The 21,540-nt window shown below is 42.8% G+C and overlaps 1 protein-coding gene across 2 annotated transcripts in view; it reads left to right on the top strand.

Annotated features, from left to right (window-relative positions):
* Window positions 1–21,540, top strand: part of atad2b (ATPase family AAA domain containing 2B) — a 128,010-nt gene that overhangs the window by 90,636 nt on the left and 15,834 nt on the right. The window contains exons 25-26 of one of the 2 annotated variants that reach the window (XM_064991388.1): window positions 12,996–13,844; window positions 14,799–14,926. In XM_064991388.1, the coding sequence (XP_064847460.1) occupies window positions 12,996–13,844; window positions 14,799–14,926 (977 nt within the window). The remainder of the gene's footprint in view (window positions 1–12,995; window positions 13,845–14,798; window positions 14,927–21,540) is intronic. The other variant, XM_064991389.1, reaches the window with a different exon arrangement.

Genomic DNA, 21,540 nt, shown 5'->3' on the forward strand with positions numbered 1-21,540 from the left:
ACAATTTATGGGAGATGGTAGAACTTTGGTGATAAGAATAGATGGTGAAGTCAGAGAGAGGCCAGTGGTTTCCATCTATGTGGAAGTCTTCCCGAAATCAATGCTTATGACAAATCCAGCACCAGGGGGTTTAAGGCTAAGACCTTGACTGACTTTCTTTCTCTTCCTCTTGACACTTTCATTCTCCCTCTTCCCCTCTGTCTTGTCTACCCCTTTCTATTTCACTCACTCTCTTTTTCCCAGACGTCCATAATGATCAGAAGTTGAAACCTGCAGCAGCATTCCTCTATCTATATTTTAGTAGACAACACAAACCCATCACATATTCACCCTACTCACTGGGACTTCATTAAAACACAAACCCATCACATATTCACCCTACTCACTGGGACTTCATTAAAACACAAACCCATCACATATTCACCCTACTCACTGGGACTTCATTAAAACACAAACCCCTCACATATTCACCCTACTCACTGGGACTTCATTAAAACACAAACCCCTCACATATTCACCCTACTCACTGGGACTTCATTAAAACACAAACCCCTCACATATTCACCCTACTCACTGGGACTTCATTAAAACACAAACCCCTCACATATTCACCCTACTCACTGGGACTTCATTAAAACACAAACCCCTCACATATTCACCCTACTCACTGGGACTTCATTAAAACACAAACCCCTCACATATTCACCCTACTCACTGGGACTTCATTAAAACACAAACCCCTCACATATTCACCCTACTCACTGGGACTTCATTAAAACACAAACCCATCACATGTTCACCCTACTCACTGGGACTTCATTAAAACACAAACCCCTCACATATTCACCCTACTCACTGGGACTTCATTAAAACACAAACCCCTCACATATTCACCCTACTCACTGGGACTTCATTAAAACACAAACCCCTCACATATTCACCCTACTCACTGGGACTTCATTAAAACACAAACCCATCACATATTCACCCTACTCACTGGGACTTCATTAAAACACAAACCCATCACATATTCACCCTACTCACTGGGACTTCATTAAAACACAAACCCATCACATATTCACCCTACTCACTGGGACTTCATTAAAACACAAACCCATCACATATTCACCCTACTCACTGGGACTTCATTAAAACACAAACCCATCACCTATTCACCCTACTCACTGGGACTTCATTAAAACACAAACCCATCACATATTCACCCTACTCACTGGGACTTCATTAAAACACAAACCCATCACATATTCACCCTACTCACTGGGACTTCATTAAAACACAAACCCATCACATATTCACCCTACTCACTGGGACTTCATTAAAACACAAACCCCTCACATATTCACCCTACTCACTGGGACTTCATTAAAACACAAACCCCTCACATATTCACCCTACTCACTGGGACTTCATTAAAACACAAACCCCTCACATATTCACCCTACTCACTGGGACTTCATTAAAACACAAACCCATCACATATTCACCCTACTCACTGGGACTTCATTAAAACACAAACCCCTCACATATTCACCCTACTCACTGGGACTTCATTAAAACACAAACCCATCACATATTCACCCTACTCACTGGGACTTCATTAAAACACAAACCCCTCACATATTCACCCTACTCACTGGGACTTCATTAAAACACAAACCCCTCACATATTCACCCTACTCACTGGGACTTCATTAAAACACAAACCCCTCACATATTCACCCTACTCACTGGGACTTCATTAAAACACAAACCCCTCACATATTCACCCTACTCACTGGGACTTCATTAAAACAAACCCCTCACATATTCAACCTACTCACTGGGACTTCATTAAAACACAAACCCATCACATATTCACCCTACTCACTGGGACTTCATTAAAACACAAACCCATCACATATTCACCCTACTCACTGGGACTTCATTAAAACACAAACCCCTCACATATTCACCCTACTCACTGGGACTTCATTAAAACACAAACCCCTCACATATTCACCCTACTCACTGGGACTTCATTAAAACACAAACCCATCACATATTCACCCTACTCACTGGGACTTCATTAAAACACAAACCCCTCACATATTCACCCTACTCACTGGGACTTCATTAAAACACAAACCCCTCACATATTCACCCTACTCACTGGGACTTCATTAAAACACAAACCCATCACATATTCACCCTACTCACTGGGACTTCATTAAAACACAAACCCATCACATATTCACCCTACTCACTGGGACTTCATTAAAACACAAACCCCTCACATATTCACCCTACTCACTGGGACTTCATTAAAACACAAACCCATCACATGTTCACCCTACTCACTGGGACTTCATTGAAACACAAACCCCTCACATGTTCACCCTACTCACTGGGACTTCATTAAAACACAAACCCCTCACATGTTCACCCTACTCACTGGGACTTCATTAAAACACAAACCCCTCACATATTCACCCTACTCACTGGGACTTCATTAAAACACAAACCCCTCACATATTCACCCTACTCACTGGGACTTCATTAAAACACAAACCCATCACATATTCACCCTACTCACTGGGACTTCATTAAAACACAAACCCATCACATATTCACCCTACTCACTGGGACTTCATTAAAACACAAACCCATCACATATTCACCCTACTCACTGGGACTTCATTAAAACACAAACCCATCACATATTCACCCTACTCACTGGGACTTCATTAAAACACAAACCCATCACCTATTCACCCTACTCACTGGGACTTCATTAAAACACAAACCCATCACATATTCACCCTACTCACTGGGACTTCATTAAAACACAAACCCATCACATATTCACCCTACTCACTGGGACTTCATTAAAACACAAACCCATCACATATTCACCCTACTCACTGGGACTTCATTAAAACACAAACCCCTCACATATTCACCCTACTCACTGGGACTTCATTAAAACACAAACCCCTCACATATTCACCCTACTCACTGGGACTTCATTAAAACACAAACCCATCACATATTCACCCTACTCACTGGGACTTCATTAAAACACAAACCCCTCACATATTCACCCTACTCACTGGGACTTCATTAAAACACAAACCCATCACATATTCACCCTACTCACTGGGACTTCATTAAAACACAAACCCCTCACATATTCACCCTACTCACTGGGACTTCATTAAAACACAAACCCATCACATATTCACCCTACTCACTGGGACTTCATTAAAACACAAACCCCTCACATATTCACCCTACTCACTGGGACTTCATTAAAACACAAACCCCTCACATATTCACCCTACTCACTGGGACTTCATTAAAACACAAACCCATCACATATTCACCCTACTCACTGGGACTTCATTAAAACACAAACCCATCACATATTCACCCTACTCACTGGGACTTCATTAAAACACAAACCCATCACATATTCACCCTACTCACTGGGACTTCATTAAAACACAAACCCCTCACATATTCACCCTACTCACTGGGACTTCATTAAAACACAAACCCCTCACATATTCACCCTACTCACTGGGACTTCATTAAAACACAAACCCATCACATATTCACCCTACTCACTGGGACTTCATTAAAACACAAACCCCTCACATATTCACCCTACTCACTGGGACTTCATTAAAACACAAACCCATCACATATTCACCCTACTCACTGGGACTTCATTAAAACACAAACCCCTCACATATTCACCCTACTCACTGGGACTTCATTAAAACACAAACCCCTCACATATTCACCCTACTCACTGGGACTTCATTAAAACACAAACCCCTCACATATTCACCCTACTCACTGGGACTTCATTAAAACACAAACCCCTCACATATTCACCCTACTCACTGGGACTTCATTAAAACAAACCCCTCACATATTCAACCTACTCACTGGGACTTCATTAAAACACAAACCCATCACATATTCACCCTACTCACTGGGACTTCATTAAAACACAAACCCATCACATATTCACCCTACTCACTGGGACTTCATTAAAACAAACCCCTCACATATTCACCCTACTCACTGGGACTTCATTAAAACACAAACCCCTCACATATTCACCCTACTCACTGGGACTTCATTAAAACACAAACCCATCACATATTCACCCTACTCACTGGGACTTCATTAAAACACAAACCCATCACATATTCACCCTACTCACTGGGACTTCATTAAAACACAAACCCCTCACATATTCACCCTACTCACTGGGACTTCATTAAAACAAACCCCTCACATATTCAACCTACTCACTGGGACTTCATTAAAACACAAACCCATCACATATTCACCCTACTCACTGGGACTTCATTAAAACACAAACCCCTCACATATTCACCCTACTCACTGGGACTTCATTAAAACACAAACCCATCACATATTCACCCTACTCACTGGGACTTCATTAAAACACAAACCCCTCACATATTCACCCTACTCACTGGGACTTCATTAAAACACAAACCCATCACATATTCTCCCTACTCACTGGGACTTCATTAAAACACAAACCCATCACATATTCACCCTACTCACTGGGACTTCATTAAAACACAAACCCCTCACATATTCACCCTACTCACTGGGACTTCATTAAAACACAAACCCATCACATATTCTCCCTACTCACTGGGACTTCATTAAAACACAAACCCATCACATATTCACCCTACTCACTGGGACTTCATTAAAACACAAACCCCTCACATATTCACCCTACTCACTGGGACTTCATTAAAACACAAACCCCTCACATATTCACCCTACTCACTGGGACTTCATTAAAACACAAACCCCTCACATATTCACCCTACTCACTGGGACTTCATTAAAACACAAACCCCTCACATATTCACCCTACTCACTGGGACTTCATTAAAACACAAACCCCTCACATATTCACCCTACTCACTGGGACTTCATTAAAACACAAACCCCTCACATATTCACCCTACTCACTGGGACTTCATTAAAACACAAACCCCTCACATATTCACCCTACTCACTGGGACTTCATTAAAACACAAACCCATCACATATTCACCCTACTCACTGGGACTTCATTAAAACACAAACCCATCACATATTCACCCTACTCACTGGGACTTCATTAAAACACAAACCCATCACATATTCACCCTACTCACTGGGACTTCATTAAAACACAAACCCCTCACATATTCACCCTACTCACTGGGACTTCATTAAAACACAAACCCATCACATATTCACCCTACTCACTGGGAATTCATTAAAACACAAACCCCTCACATATTCACCCTACTCACTGGGACTTCATTAAAACACAAACCCATCACATATTCACCCTACTCACTGGGACTTCATTAAAACACAAACCCATCACATATTCACCCTACTCACTGGGACTTCATTAAAACACAAACCCATCACATATTCACCCTACTCACTGGGACTTCATTAAAACACAAACCCCTCACATATTCACCCTACTCACTGGGACTTCATTAAAACACAAACCCATCACATATTCACCCTACTCACTGGGACTTCATTAAAACACAAACCCCTCACATATTCACCCTACTCACTGGGACTTCATTAAAACACAAACCCATCACATATTCTCCCTACTCACTGGGACTTCATTAAAACACAAACCCATCACATATTCACCCTACTCACTGGGACTTCATTAAAACACAAACCCCTCACATATTCACCCTACTCACTGGGACTTCATTAAAACACAAACCCATCACATATTCACCCTACTCACTGGGACTTCATTAAAACACAAACCCATCACATATTCTCCCTACTCACTGGGACTTCATTAAAACACAAACCCCTCACATATTCACCCTACTCACTGGGACTTCATTAAAACACAAACCCCTCACATATTCACCCTACTCACTGGGACTTCATTAAAACACAAACCCCTCACATATTCACCCTACTCACTGGGACTTCATTAAAACACAAACCCCTCACATATTCTCCCTACTCACTGGGACTTCATTAAAACACACTCCATTGGTTCCATGTCATTTTTTTTTTTCACTCGTGTGATTTTTAAGAATGACAAACAAAGTTGTGATCAATCGAATTGTATTCCAACCAATTCTTCCTGTTGTATTTATCTGGCGAGCGGATTTTTTTTCTGGTGAAATGTCCTTCATATGCACAATCATGTGGTTGCATGCACATGCACACACACACAGTGGCAGTAATTGCATGGCATTAGCTGCCTAGTGATGAGGCGAAGTGTGAGGGCTTCTGTGATGTATTGTGACAACTCAACCCCCTCAATAACCTCTGATGGCCCGCCTGTCTAGAAATCCTACTCTCATTTAGCTGGGGATGTTGGATTTAGTTTTGCTGGGATCTGAGAATTCTTCTATTTGAAGGCTTCTCTCATTTTGCCTACCTTGTCAAACAACTATTTAGTAACACAAGGATTCATTCTCACTGAAGATCAATGCGTATCCACATCTAGCAAATGGAAAGGTGAGAAGAAAGAGAAAGATGGGAATGAAGAGCGGAAGTGACAAGAGAACGGGTGTAGCTTGAGTGTTGTGACGTCTCCTTAGGGAGCTTTCTAGGAGGTAATGCATAATGAATCGCCATGAATCGATACACACACGCAGAAGCCTTTCGTCTGTGCAGTGATGTGGCCAGTGTATTTTATATAGCAGTAAGATAAAGCTCCTAACTGGTGATACTGACGTAAATTATTTGTGGTAAATAATGTAGTAATTAGCTCCAGTGAGTACTGGCATGGCGTAGTTCTGTATTGATTCTTCAGGAGATTACCCAGCTGTGGTGTTTTATCACTCCAATGGACCTTGACAATAATTAAATGGTCTGGCAATCGGGCTTAATGCACGTCTCAAACGCACACTGGACCAGGCATGTCTGACCTCACTACTTAGTAAAATACTTCAGTGCATGCTAGGTTTGCACATTTTGGGGAATATTCAGTGGTGGAAACGTCCTGTGAGAATTAACAGGAATATATGGGAATTAATGGAAATATATTCAAATGAATATAAATACCATTTAAATGTAGATGTTTTTTGGAGGCAAATATGGAGACAAACCTTTTTATCTCATCTTAAGAAATGTTTAAAAACTATTTCGTTACGAATTTAACTTTTAATGAAATGAGTTGACTCTACACATGGGATGATTTCCCTGAACAATAAAAGAATGGGAATATTCAATGATCTCCAATGATCCATCGCATCTCCCAAAAAACGTTTTCCACATACATCTGTAAAATGATAGAAAGTAAAGCTTTGATTGTCTTCCTTTCTGGCTTCCATGTCTTCTCAGCATGTTCTTTGCTTTGGTGTGTGGGTTTCCAAACAAGGACCAGTTGCGCTCTGAGGCAGCTGATGTTGGTGGGATTTGGAGGATGATGGAGGCAACAGGGGGAAGAGCCTCAGATCCACAGAGTCCCTTAAACCAGGTGGCTGATGAGATATGTTGGCACGACTGCCATATTGCATTTCCATCCCAAAGCCCTTGCTTGGAAGTGTACTTCGCCAGACTGCCAAGAACCTTGCCCTCACCCAAGCCAAGGTGGTGAGACACAGTAGTGATGACACCATAGGCCTTGTTGAGTCTTTCCCTCCAGTCTTCCCCGTCTTCAGACACCTTCCCCTCCTGGAGACTGTCAGACATGATGTCAACACCACCCCAACGCGTGTTGCTGGGCAGCTTCAAAGTGGTGCTCTTATTCTTCTCACTTTGATTGGTGAGGTAGATTGCTGCTATAACTTGATGCCGAACCATTTCCTTGGCTCTCTTGTAGAGTGTGTCCATTGTTTTCAGTGCCAAGATGTCCTTGAGGAGCAGATTCAATGCATGAGCAGCACAGCCAGTGGGTGTGATATGAGGGTAGGACTCCTCCACCGTAGACCAAGCAGCCTTCATGTTCACAGCATTCTCTATCACCAGAGCAAATACCTTCTGTGGTCCAAGGTCATTGATGACTAACTTCGGCTCATCTGCAATGTAGGGACCGGTGTGTCTGTGTTCTTGTAGAATACTGGTTGAGGGGTGGAGATTATGTAGTTAATTATTCCTTGCCCACGAACATTCGATCACCCATCAGAGATTATTGCAATACAGTCTGCTTCCTCTATGATTTGCTTGACCTTCACTTGAACTCTGCATCTAGCAAATGAGTAGATAAAGCATGCCTGGTTGGAGGGGTGTATGCTGGGAGAAGAACGTTCAGCATACATTGTTGAAGTGTTTATTAATGTTCTTGATTTGCGCAACGGTCATAAGCTCCCACAGCAGCACTTTCAATAAGCGGGAATAGAAAATAATTCTGTGTCAGAGTTCTCACAAACAACTTTATTTTGAATGGCTTACTAATTGTGTGTATGTATGTCAACAACAACGAGATAAAACAGCTCTCTGGTCTTGGCCATTGTGGAGAGGTTGGAGTCTGTTTGAGTGTGTGGACAGTTCTTTTATACAGGTAACGAGTTCAAACAGGTGCAGTTAATACAGGTAATGAGTGGAGAACAGGAGGGATTAATAAAGAAAAAGTAACAGGAACAGAGAGACGGAATTCTTACTGGTTGGTAGGTGATCAAATACTTATGTCATACAATAAAATGCTAATTAATTACTTAATCATACAATGTGATTTTCCTGATTTTTGTTTTAGATTCCGTCTCTCACAGTTGAAGTGTACCTGTGATAAAAATTAGACCTCTACATGCTTTGTAAGTAGGAAAACCTGCAAAATCGGCAGTGTATCAAATGCTTGTTCTCCCCACTGTATATATTTTTATTTGGCGTACCCACAACGGCATTGCCTTTTGCCTATCAAACTGTAAAAATCCTAAATATACAATTAGATAATACTAGTTATTTATAACATTCTTTATAGCAAAAACCACCAGCATGTTCAACCCCAGAGTAGCGAACTCCGCAGGATGACGGACGTTTGTGGTCTGTCCGTTCTTTGCCCTGATGATCTTTTTGCATATTCTGCAATTGACTTGGGTCAGTTCTGCTGGTTTACTGATCATTTGCCCTGAAACTGAAAAACTGCCTAACGGGATGACCTGCTTTTCTTTCCCACTACGTCAGCCATTTTTTTTCCAGATTTAGCTACAGCAGGCTATACTGTGGTTGCTAAGGCAGGCTATACTGTTATTTTTTAATGAGATTGTTTTGGGCTTTTGTAGCAATTTAAATAAGAAGAAAGACATGTATGCCCCAAATCACAGTTCTGGTATAACTTCTTGATACTACCCATCCCGTATCCGGGATCGTGAATACAGCCTCAGGCTCATTAGCATAATGCAACGTTAACGATTTCTGAAAATCGCAAATGAAATGAAAATAATATGCCTGCTCTCAAGCTTAGCCTTTTCTTAACGACACTGTCATCTCAGATTTTCAAAATATGCTTTTGAACCATAGCAAATCAAGCATTTGTGTAAGAGTATTGCAAGCTAGCTTAGCATTTTGCGTAGCATTTAGCACGCACCATTTTCACAAAAACCAGATCACCAAATAAATAAAATCATTTACCTTTGAAGAACTTCGGATGTTTTCAATGAGGAGACTCAGTTACATAGCAAATGTTCAGTTTTTCCTGAAAGAATCTTTGTGTAGGAGAAATCGCTCCGTTTTGTACATCACATTTGGCTACCGAAACGAACCGAAAATTCAGTCACCAAAACGTCAAACTTTTTCCAAATTAACTCCATAATATCGACCGAAACATGGGAAACATTGTTTAGAATCAATCCTCAAGGTGTTTTTTCACATATCTCTTCATTGATATGCCGTTCGTGGAAGCCTGCTTTTGTCTCAGAATCCCATAGAAAAATACCAGCAGCTGAAAATGACGCACCAATTTCGACGGAGGACACCGGGCGGACACCTGGCAAATGTAGTCTCTTATGGTCAATCTTCCAATGATATGCCGACAAATACGTCACAATGCTGCAGACACCTTGGGGAAACGATAGATAGGGCAGGCTCATTCCTGTCGCATTCACAGCCATATAAGGAGACAATGGAAAACAGAGCCTCAAAAATCCTGCTCATTTCCTGGTTGCAGTTTCATCTTGGTTTTGCCTGTAGCACTCACAGACAATATCTTTGCAGTTCTGGAAACTTCAGAGTGTTTTCTTTCCAAAGCTATCAATTATATGCATAGTCGAGCATCTTTTTGTATCAAAATATCTTGTTTAAAACGGGAACGTTTTTCATCCAAAAATGAAATGGCTCCCCCAGAGTTTCAAGAGGATAACCAATGTGTCTTCTATATTGCCTTCTTCCCACCAATGGACCCCTCCGTGCGCAACTCACCCTGCGGCTGTAGTTTGGAAAATGCAGTGTGTAGAATCTGACCCTGCAGAATAGAGTTTGACCGATTAATCGGAATGGCCGATTTAATTATGGCCGATTTCATGGTTTCATAACAATCTGTATTTTTGGACACCGATTTGGCCGAATTTGTTATTTTTTTATTTTTTATTATTCTAATATATTTTTTTACACCTTTATTTAACTAGGGAAGTCAGTTAAGAACACGTTCTTGTTTTCAATGACGGCCTAGGAACGGTGGGTTAACTGCCTTGTTCAGGGGCAGAACGACAGTTTTTTACCTTGTCAGCTTGGGGATTCAATCTTGCAACCTTACAGTTAACTAGTGTCCAACTCTCTAACCACCTGCCTTACATTGCACTCCACAAGGAGACTGCCTGTTACGCGAATGCAGCAAGAAGCCAAGGTAAGTTGCTAGCTAGCATTAAACTTATCTTAAAAACAATCAATCAACCATAATCACTAGTTATAACTACACATGGTTGATGATATTAATAGTTTATCTAGCGTGTCCTGCGTTGCATATAATCGATGCAGTGCGCATTCGCGGAAAAAGGACCTTCGTTGCTCCAACGTGTACCTAACCATAAACATCAACGCCTTTCTTAAAATCAATACACAGAAGTATATATTTCTAAACCTGCATATTTAGCTAAAAGAAATTCAGGTTAGCAGGCAATATTAACCAGGTGAAATTGTCACTTCTCTTGCGTTTATTGCACGCAGAGTCAGGGTATATGCAATAATATTAAAAGTTTTGTTTTCGAAATGATAGTTTCCGGATTCTGCAATATTAATGACCAAAGGCTCGTATTTCTGTGTTATTATATTATCATTAAGTCTATGATTTGATAGAGCAGTCTGACTGAGCGATGGTAGGCAGGCTCGTAAGCATTCATTCAAACAGCACTTTTGTGCGTTTGCCAGCAGCTGTTTATGACTTAAAGCCTATCAACTCCCGAGATTAGGCTGGTGTAACCAATGTGAAATGGCTAGCTAGTTAGCGGGGTGCACGCTAATAGCATTTCAAACGTCACTCGCTCTGAGACTTGGAGTAGTTTCGTCCCCTTGCTCTGCATGGGTAACGCTGCTTCGAGGTTGGCTGTTGTCGATGTGTTCCTGGTTCGATCCCAGGTAGGGGCGAGGAGAGGGACGGAAGCTATACAGTTACACTGGCAATACTAAAGTGCCTATAAGAACATCCAATAGTCAAAGGTATATGGAACACAAATGGTATAGAGAGAAATAGTCTTATAAATACTATATTAACTACAAACTAAAACTTCTTACCTAGGAATATTGAAGACTTATGTTAAAAGGAACCACCAGCTTTCATATGTTCTCATGTTCTGAGCAAGGAACTTAAACGTTAGCTTTTTTACATGGCACATATTGCACTTTTACCTTCTTCTCCAACACTTTTGTTGCATTATTTAAACCAAATTGAACATGTTTCATTATTTATTTGAGGCTAAATACATTTTTATTGATGTATTATATTAAGTTAAAATAAGTGTTCATTCAGTATTGCTGTAGGTGTCATTATTACAAATACGTTTAAAAAATTGTCCGATTTAATCGGCATCGCCTTTATTTGGTCCTCCAATAATCAGTATCGGTATCGGCTTGGAAAAATAATAGTCGAAGTTTCACTATGTCAAGCTCTACCACACCCTGTGACTGAACTTTTACTGAACTTTCTCAGATGGCAGACTCTTGCTCCCACTCTAACTTTTTTTTCATGTGTGTCCCTCCAGCAGTGGCATTGGCTACCACCTAAGTACCGTCTCGATCTCTCTTTCTCCCACTCTCTTTTCATCACTCTCCAGTTCTCTCTGATTATGACCAAAGGTCCACAAAGTGAAATGCAGTCAACATCTCATACACTAGAAATCATTTCTGCCGGACCACAGCGCTGTAGAAAGGGAGGGGTGGTCAGTTCATTATGCCAAACTTTTTGGCTAGAGAGCAAAGGGAAGTCTCTTCGCGTGAGGGAACAGCAGGCAAATCCAGTTTGGCTCTGAGATGTGGGGCAGATCTGGGGCTTCTTTCGATTGTTTTCAGTTAGAAGTTTGAGCTTCCTTTCTCTCTCACCCGCTCTCTCTCAATGGTCTGCCTCATCCAACTAGCAATTACTCCCACAGGCCCTCTTTACGTGGGGCTAACTACCCTCACCTCCCCCTGTCATGTAGAACACAGACCACTGCAATGTAGTGGACAGCTGATGCCGCCCTTGTATTTAAGACCTGGCAGGAACAAGGCAAATCAGTTGCTAGGTGTTAGTCCACTGTCACGTCAGTCCAGTGAATGACCACTTCATGAAGGTCTATTTGTAAGGATTCACATCAGATTCAGATCAGATTGGGAAATTAATTTGTTCATGTGCTTAAAAATGATGTACATAAAACACAGCAAACGACACAATATAATTTATTTAAACTAGTCATGGTCTTCCATTTAGTGTGTTAGAGCAGGGTCTGGAACAAAAGCCAGTTTAGTAGAGTCGGGTGTGTGTAAGCGGAACCAGCGTAGTATGACTGAATTAACCATTTTCTTTTTTTCTCTGCTTCCAGATCTCATGAAGAGGAAAATGCGTCGGCGGCCATCTTGGGGGCGGGGCATCATCAGGAAGAAGAAGATCTACAAGAAGGGAATGGAGGAAGAGGAGGATGAAGGTGCGGAGCCTGAGCCAGAGAGCCTGAGCCAGGATGAAGACTCTTCCTGCGACACCATGGACCCTCAGCCCAACGGACACCACACACACCCTCACACACAAAGCATCTCCGTGGAGGAAGAGCACTCCAACGCGGCACCTAGGGGCCGGAGCACAGAGACTGAGACACAGGGGGAGAGCAGCACAGGGACAGGGCCCAAGAAAGAAGAGACACCGGCTACAGACGACAAAGCCAAATCCACCTCCACAGACAAAGACCTCCAGTCTAAAAGCGAGTCTTCCCCATCTGAAAGGGAAGAGTCTCATTGTAAAGACGAAGAGCCTCAAGCCCAGGACAAGTTGATCCAGTCTGAAGGTGAGGGGTCTAAACATGAAGATCTCCAGTCTAAAAATAAGGGTACCCGGGCCGATGGCGAGAAGCCCCAAGACCAGCCTGATGATCCCCAGGCGAAACACAAGGAGGCCCAGTTCAAGGCTGAGCAGCATTTGTCAGCCCCTAAGACGGCCACAGCGCCCCCTGTCCCTCAGGAGGAGTGTGTGAATGGGGATGAGTCCTTGGACAGCTTGGACTCGCAGGCCCTCAAGAGCTCTCAGACAGAGGAAGGTCCTACAGAGGGCACAGGTGAGGGGGCGGAGGGGAAAGATGATATGTCTGCAAAGAGCAGAGGTATTCAGGAGCGCCCTCCTCCGGACGGGAGGAAAGGAGACATGGAGACGGGCGAGGAGGAGCATGAGCAGGATAGAGAAGGTACTGAGAGGTTATCTGTGGCGAACTTCTACCTACTCCTAGAATCCTGACTTGATATATGCTAAATATATCTGTCTAACTTTGACTTGTATAAATATTTGATCATGTCAATGGGTTAATTTGAGTTACTCTGAGTTACTTGTACAGCTGATCCGTTCTGATCTTTCCCCCAGAGAGAGCCACCAGACAACCTAGAAACACATCCACAGATTTTAACAGGCAGTCTAACCTCAAAACACTGAGTTTGCTTGTAAAATGTCAGGACATGAATAATCCCAGAAGTATGGCATGTGACATGTTTTCCTTTAGTCTACAGACAGCATATTTCAATTAAACCCTCAAAAGCTGCTGAGGTCGTGTACCTTTGTAGTATATCCAAAACCACTCTCGATTTATTCTCAAAAAAAGGTTTTATTGTGAAAAATGTCACAAGGTTGGCTCTTTTCTCCCTCTCACATTTTTTCTTTGGCCTTGGACCGTTTGCCATTGATTTAGTGGCGTGTAGTGTCTGGGACAAGTGTGAGTTTGTGTGTGTGCGGTGTCTGGGACAAGCCAATAGGCCAGTCTGTGTGTGCGTGTGTGATAAGCCAATATGCCTGTGTGTGTGATTAACGACTCAGGACTGTGGATTGGAAGCCCTGAGCTACTGGGTGATTTGGGAGGCCTGGAGTATTAGTGGTGGCTGGATCCTACAGACAGTGTATTACCACTCAGGCTGGTAAACTAGAAGCCAGCGGATCACAGGCTGTGTATGTAGCGGGCCAGCTATTCTTGTTCTCTTTTGTTGCCAGGCCTTTGCTTCAATTCAAACAAGCCCTGGTTTGTGAATAGGCTTTGTCATATGGTATGTTCTCCGAATCTACCTGGTTAATGATGGTATATAAACAATTATTTGTCAAAGGTGATTGTAGGTGGGCTGTCGTTTACCTGTCGTTTACCTCTTTCTGTTTCAAGGCGTGTCCAAGGGAAGGAAGAGTCAATCAGAGCAGTTGAAGGGTTCGGCTGACATAACAGAGGAAGAGTCTCCACAGATCCCTCCCACTCCGCCACCTCCACTAGTGGTCGATCACCAGCGACTCACAGTAAGTGTTGTGTGGCCATGTTCTGTCTCGTGCTGATGAGAGGGGAGGTGGGGGATTGAGGAGGGGAAGCGTAGAGGACAACATGGGGATTGAAGGAAGGAGAGAGAGTGATTGGGAGGTGGAGGATGGGGGACTCAATCATGGGAGACTGGCCCCTAATCCTCCCCAGGATTCAGGCCTCTCTGGGGCTGCTGGTGTCACTCTCTCCCTTCTCAGATGGATGCTCCTGATTTCTTAGACTAATATCGTCTCCTCTCGAAGAACCCAGTCTGCCCTCACTCTCTCTCTGTGTGTTCTACCAGACACACTTTAAATCCCTGTCATCCCAGAGAGGACCGATCCAATTTAAGTGGCAGACAGCAGTGCATCTCTGATTCAACTCCGCGTCTTCACTCAATCAACAGGTGTTGTTTCTTCCATACAGCCATTTCAAGAACGCAGACAGTACATGACTCAAACATGAGGCATTCTGCGCTTTCTACTCTCCAGCTACCCGCTCCGGCAAGTTGGTCTCCGAATTGATTGACAGGATAGGAAAGTGAATATGGGCAGTGGTTTCCAGACACTTTACACAGTCACGCTTATGTTCCACCTAATTCCCTGGGTGTAAATTGGGGCAGTGCTCTTTTTTTACTCCTTTCGCTCTCTTCTCTCTACCGACCGACCAAACGGCCCTGGTAAGAACAGGAAGAAGCAGCATGGTTGTAGTCTAATTGGTGTAAAATAAGTGCTCTCCATCCCTGTGGTTTCTCTTCCTCCATCCCTATATCCCACTGTGACATCACTCACATCCCCTGCTATCAAAGCGTTATCTCCCCTTGGTTACCCTTGCCCCAGGGGGTAACGGAGATTGAGGGGTGCGCGGTTTCCACCTTGCCTCTCCTGTCGCTCGTCAGTGGCGTCTCAAGTGATTGACGGGTCTGATCCTTCCGTCTGGTCAAAGGTGGGTCGTGTTTGGCCGATGCTCCCAATTCAAAAAATAAAAAACAAATAAAAATAGGGTGCGCCACAGTCGCGGGTGGAACCGTGGGAAGGCTCCCTCCCTATGTACGCAGACTGCGCTAATCTGGAGGCTTATTTGTTAGGCCATGGAAAAAGAGGAGATATCTTTAAGACAGATTGTGAAAAGAGGGCACTGTGTATAATTGCTTTTTCATCCACCCGGCTTACGGAACAAATTGAATTTCCGGTGAGCGGGGTGAGAGTCTACATTTAAGGCTGATATCGCCACAGTTGTCGGGTAGGGCTGGCTCGCTGCCTGATACATATTAGGAGGGGAGTGGTGTGCCACATTCCGTTCCTCCTCTCTACTTCTCTTTCATTTATATTAATTAATTGGAGGTCTCATTACTTCTGACATTTAACTTGGATGGCAGGGCCCCTGAAATCCCTTTTGGAATTAAGCACAGCCTGGACTCTGCTAGTTCCTTCAGTCACACAGGTTCTACTAGGCAGATGGTTGTCACCAGCAGTGTTCTTCAGCCCTGCTCCTGGAAAGCTACATGGTTTGCATGCTTTTGTTACAGCCCAGCACCAACACACCTGATTCTACTAATTAGCCTACTTATTGGTGGTTTGTTGAATCTGGATGTTAATGCTGAGCTGGAATGGGGGGGGGTCGATACAGTTGCATATTATTTTGGGATGATATCGATATTTGATTGCAAGTACAAAATCTAACATACTTATTAGCTAGAGCTAGTCGGCTATACCCGAGACAACTCTATTTTTTATCCTATAGCTTATTCTCCATCTTCTTGGAGAATTCCCAGCCCTTGAAAATGTGCACATCCCCAGGACCAGGTTGAAGAAACTAATGAAGCACTTTTGTTGTGCGTTACTCCCAGACCCCCTCTGTTTCATGAATAATCAGCCATACTGACAGATAGAACCTTTTCATAAGTGCCAGGGCTCCAGGCAGCGACCGTTTAGTTGCATTTTGCGACCCTTTGACTTGGCTGTGCAACCAAATCATGAGCTGGTGCCACCATTTGAAAAAGTTAGTGACAGCAGTGCCACCAGGGGAAAACGTTTGTCTTGAACACTGAGTGACCTAGATTACAGCAGAATTATCATCTATTAGGGAATCAAATCTCATCCCATTATTTATATCCACCTCCCTAAAGAACACGCAGGCTTCGCTACAAGAGCAGGCAGGGCAATTTTCCTTAATGTGTTACGCAGCTGCAAATGTCCAGTGTGCATATATAGACTGTCACACTGAAGAGTCTCCCCTGATGCCTAACTATTACAGCATGTCAAGATGTCCCATTTCAGAGCTGTCCGTCCACAGAAGTAGCCCCATTGTCAGTTTGTCGTCTCTGCCCATTTCCAACACTAATAACAGCAGAGAGAGCGAGAGAGAACGCCTGCTAGGGGAAGAAAACTGCTTAATGGCCAGTGCCAGGAGCGAAGCGTTTTGATTGTCAATAAAAAATAAATAACTTTGAGTGCTTGCTTCCTTTTCATTTTTATTCATCGCCGTTGATGTTCTTGACAGCGTGGTCATTTGCATGTGATAACAGCTTTCCATTTGGAGGACTGGCGTTTTGAAAGGGCTTTCATCCACGTCAGGATCCAGCTACATCAGCACATCAGGAAAACGCAACACATGCGTGCGCTTACACACACACACACACACACACACACACACCCAAAAAGAAAGCCGTCATTCGCTCCTCATGTCCAAAACCACTCTCTGTGAGTGACTAGCACACACACTGCACCTAGTCCTGTTTTTCCCCCCTCTCTAATGCACATTGTCAAAAGCCTTTCTCTGAGAAAGGGTGTTGAGTGGCATAATGCGTTCATTTATGTCCAAGCTGTCAGCTCTAACTGTCTGAGGCTGTTTGGTTTTGCTTTTGACAAAATACTGAAGATGGAAGGAGAGGAGTGAAGAGAGTGAGTGGAAGAAGACGGGAAAGAAACCGAGGGAGAGGAGGAGGTAGAAAAGGAGTAGAGGGAGAAAAGCACGAGGGGAGAATAGATTGGAGTCCAATGTTTTCAGATAACAGCAAGCTATAGAGGGGTTAATTGCTGACCTCATCCACTTGTAAGTTTGTTATTGTGGCTTCAAGAACTGAGAACAACTCCAGCAATCAGTCTCTCGCTCGCTCACACACTCAAGTATACTCTCAATATTGCGCAGGAGTCACTGAAGTAACTCAGTTTCTCTGGACCCCAGCAAAGTCTGAGTCCCCTCCACTCCTAAAATAAAATGTAATGTGTCACCCAGACAGCCACTCTCAAAGTATTGACTACCGATCGCTGTCCATGGTGCTGAAATTGTGATGTCTATGAAGCTGCATGCCTAATGATAGGCTTTCTGTGGTGCCAGGGCTGGTACAGTGACTTCAGAAAACATTCATACCCCTTGACCTATTACACATTTAGTTGTTACAGCCTGAATTCAAAATGGATTGTATATATATATATATATATATATATATATATATATATATATATATATATATATATATATATATATATATATATATATATATATATATATATATATATTTTTTTTTTATATATTTTTTTATATCTACATACAATACCCCATAATGACAAAGTGAAACATGTTTTTAGGAATTTTTGCAAATTTGTTGAAAATGAAATACAGAAATATCTAATTTACGTAAGTATTCACAGCCCTGAGTTAATGCTTTGTAGAAGAACTTTTGGCAATGATTACAGCTGAGAGTGTTTCTGGATAAGTCTCTAAGAGCTTTCCACACCTGGATTATGCAACATTTGCACATTATTCTTTTCAAAGTTCTTCAAGCTCTATGTGTTGGTTGTTAATCATTGCTAGACCACCATTTTCAGGTCTTGTAATAGATTTTTCAAGAAGATTGAAGTCAAAACTGTAACTCTGCCACTCAGGAATACAGACACAGCATGGTTTCAAACTTTAGATCCCAGTTCCAACATTTAAATATTAAAATTAATTGTATCAAACAAAACTATGCTACATTTGATCTCTGGGACCTTCAGGATGACAAATCAGAGCAAGATTACTGAATGCAAGTACATTATTTACCTTCAGAGGTGAATGTTATAAACCAGTTGCCATAAGTGTTTTGTTGTGCACTCTCCTCAAACAATAGGATGTTATTTTTCACTGTAATAGCTACTGTAAATTGGACACTGCGGTTATATTAACATTAATTTAAGCTCTCTGCCCATATAAGACATGTCTATTTCCCAAAAGTCGCCATTCCAGTCACATTCGCGTCCGTGAGCAACAACTGTCCCGGTTTAGGAACACCGATCCCGTAGAGGTTTTAATACCTTCATCATGCTGAAAGGGATATTCAATGTCTGCTTTTTAAATGTATTTCTACCCATCTACAAGTTTGTTGCCCTTTGTGAGGCATTGGAAAACCTCCCTGGTCTTTGGGTTTGAAATTCACTGCTTGACTGAGGGACCTTTTAAAATGATCTGTATGTGTGGGGTACAGAGATGAGGTAGTCATTCAAAAATTCTGTTGGACTATTATTGCACACATTTCCATGCAACTTATTATGTGACCTGTTAAGCACATGTTTTACTCCTGAACTTATTTAGGCTTGCTGTGTAAAAGGGGTTGAATACTTATTGACTGAAGATATTTCAGCTTTTCATTTGTAAAAAATCTTATGGGATATTGTGTGTAGGCCAGTTAAACAAAATCTAAATGGAATCAATTTTAAGGCTGTAACACAACAGAATTTGGAAAAAAGTAAAAGGGTGTGAGTACTTTCTGAAGGCACTGTATAGTTTGCTTTAGCTAATTAATAAATGTTTATTGGTAGGCCAATTTGGTTGTAATTTTCTCATGTTAAGCCTAACATTTCACGAAGCTATACACGATGTCGCTATGCTGCCATTTTTAGACTGCTGGCTGGTGGCAATAATGTCATTACTTATTCATTCATTAAAGTTGGAAATTATTATTTTATTATTAATTTTTGATGCAGCAGCATCCTAATCAGCTAGTTTAGAATATACAACTGTCCTGTGGGCTACAGGCTACCTGACCCTGCATGACATGAGCCATCCTCTTGCTCTCTCCCAGCTTGGATTGAAGTTGTTGTGCATAAAACCAGTCTATTAATGCCAAGTAATAACCAGTCCAACCTCAAAACACTAGCTTACTAGGGATCGTTTCATTATGCAGCCTACTCTACCATATCACCGGATTCCTGCAACCCGCCTCACCCAATGTGGTACGGATCTGTTATTTTTATTCCTTATAACTGGAACTTCCATCAGGAGCTAGCCAGCTAACTAGCTACTAGTCTTTGTTAGCCACGGCTAGCGGTCCTCGCCTTTTTCCCTTGCATCACCCAGCCTTAGCTTGGACAATCACCTGCCAGCCTGCACAGCGCGATATCAACCCAGAGCATATCGGACTGCTTCTCTACCATATCACCGGATTCCTGCCGCTCTGGATCATTACAGCTCGAGCTAGGCATGTATACCAGCTAATTCTAGGGCTACAACACCTCCTTTGCCAATTGGCCTGGACCCTTTATTGTCGACACAGAGCCCCGCCAATCAATCACGACTGGACTGCTGACGTGATCTCAACAGGCTATTCTGTTACGATATCGCTGAAGAGCCATCTACTAGCCCCGGCCCGCTAGCTTTCCTGAACACTGTCCCCTGCTCGCCTAGCATAGTAGTGACTATCGAACAGAACCCTGACTTCCCGATTGCTGCTCTTTTGACCCTATGATCACTCGGCTACACAGCTGATGCCCCCTGGACTATTTCAATAACACGGTACCTCATTATTTTTACCTGTCAGCCCCAGCCTTAAAGTCAGGTCTTGTGTGTACCTAACTGACCTGCTCTGCCCATTCATCTCCATTTACCCGTTGTCTTGGCTCTGCTGATCAACACCTGTGATTGCTTTATGCCTCTCTGTCAACATGCCTTGTCTACTGCTGTCTTGGCTAGTTTTGTTTTATTTCACTGTAGATCCCTCAGTCCCGCTCAAAATGCCCTAGATAGCTAATTCGTTCCACCCCACACACATGCGGAGACCTCACCTAGATTAACTGATGCCTCCAGAGACGAAACCTCTCTCATCGTCACCCAACACATAGGTTTACCTCCACTGTACTCGCATCCTACCATACCCTTGTCTGTACATTATGCCTTGAACCTTTTCTACCACGCCCAGAAACCTGCTCCTTTTATTATCTGTCCCCAACGCACTAGACGACTAGTTCTTTTAGCCTTTAGCCGTACCCTTATCCTACTTCTCCTCTATTCCTCCGGTGATGTAGAGGTTAACTCAGGCCCCCAGTACTACACCTATTCCCCAGGCACTCTCATTTGTTGACTTCTGTAACCGTAAAAGCCTTGGTTTCATGCATGTTAACATCAGAAGCCTCCTCCCAAAGTTTTTTTTCTCCCACTGCTTTAGCACACTCCGCTAATCCTGATGTCCTAGGCGTGTCTGAATCCTGGCTTAGGAAGGCCACCAACTACAACATTTTCCACCAAGATAGAACTGCCAAAGGGGGTGGAGTTGCAATCTACTGCAGAGACAGCATGCAGAGTTCTGTCATGCTATCCAGGTCTGTGCCCAAACAGTTCGAGCTTCAACTTTTAAAAATCC

The sequence above is a fragment of the Oncorhynchus masou genome, chromosome 16 (genome assembly GCF_036934945.1).
Source record: "Oncorhynchus masou masou isolate Uvic2021 chromosome 16, UVic_Omas_1.1, whole genome shotgun sequence".
NCBI classification, from domain to species: Eukaryota; Metazoa; Chordata; class Actinopteri; order Salmoniformes; family Salmonidae; genus Oncorhynchus; species Oncorhynchus masou.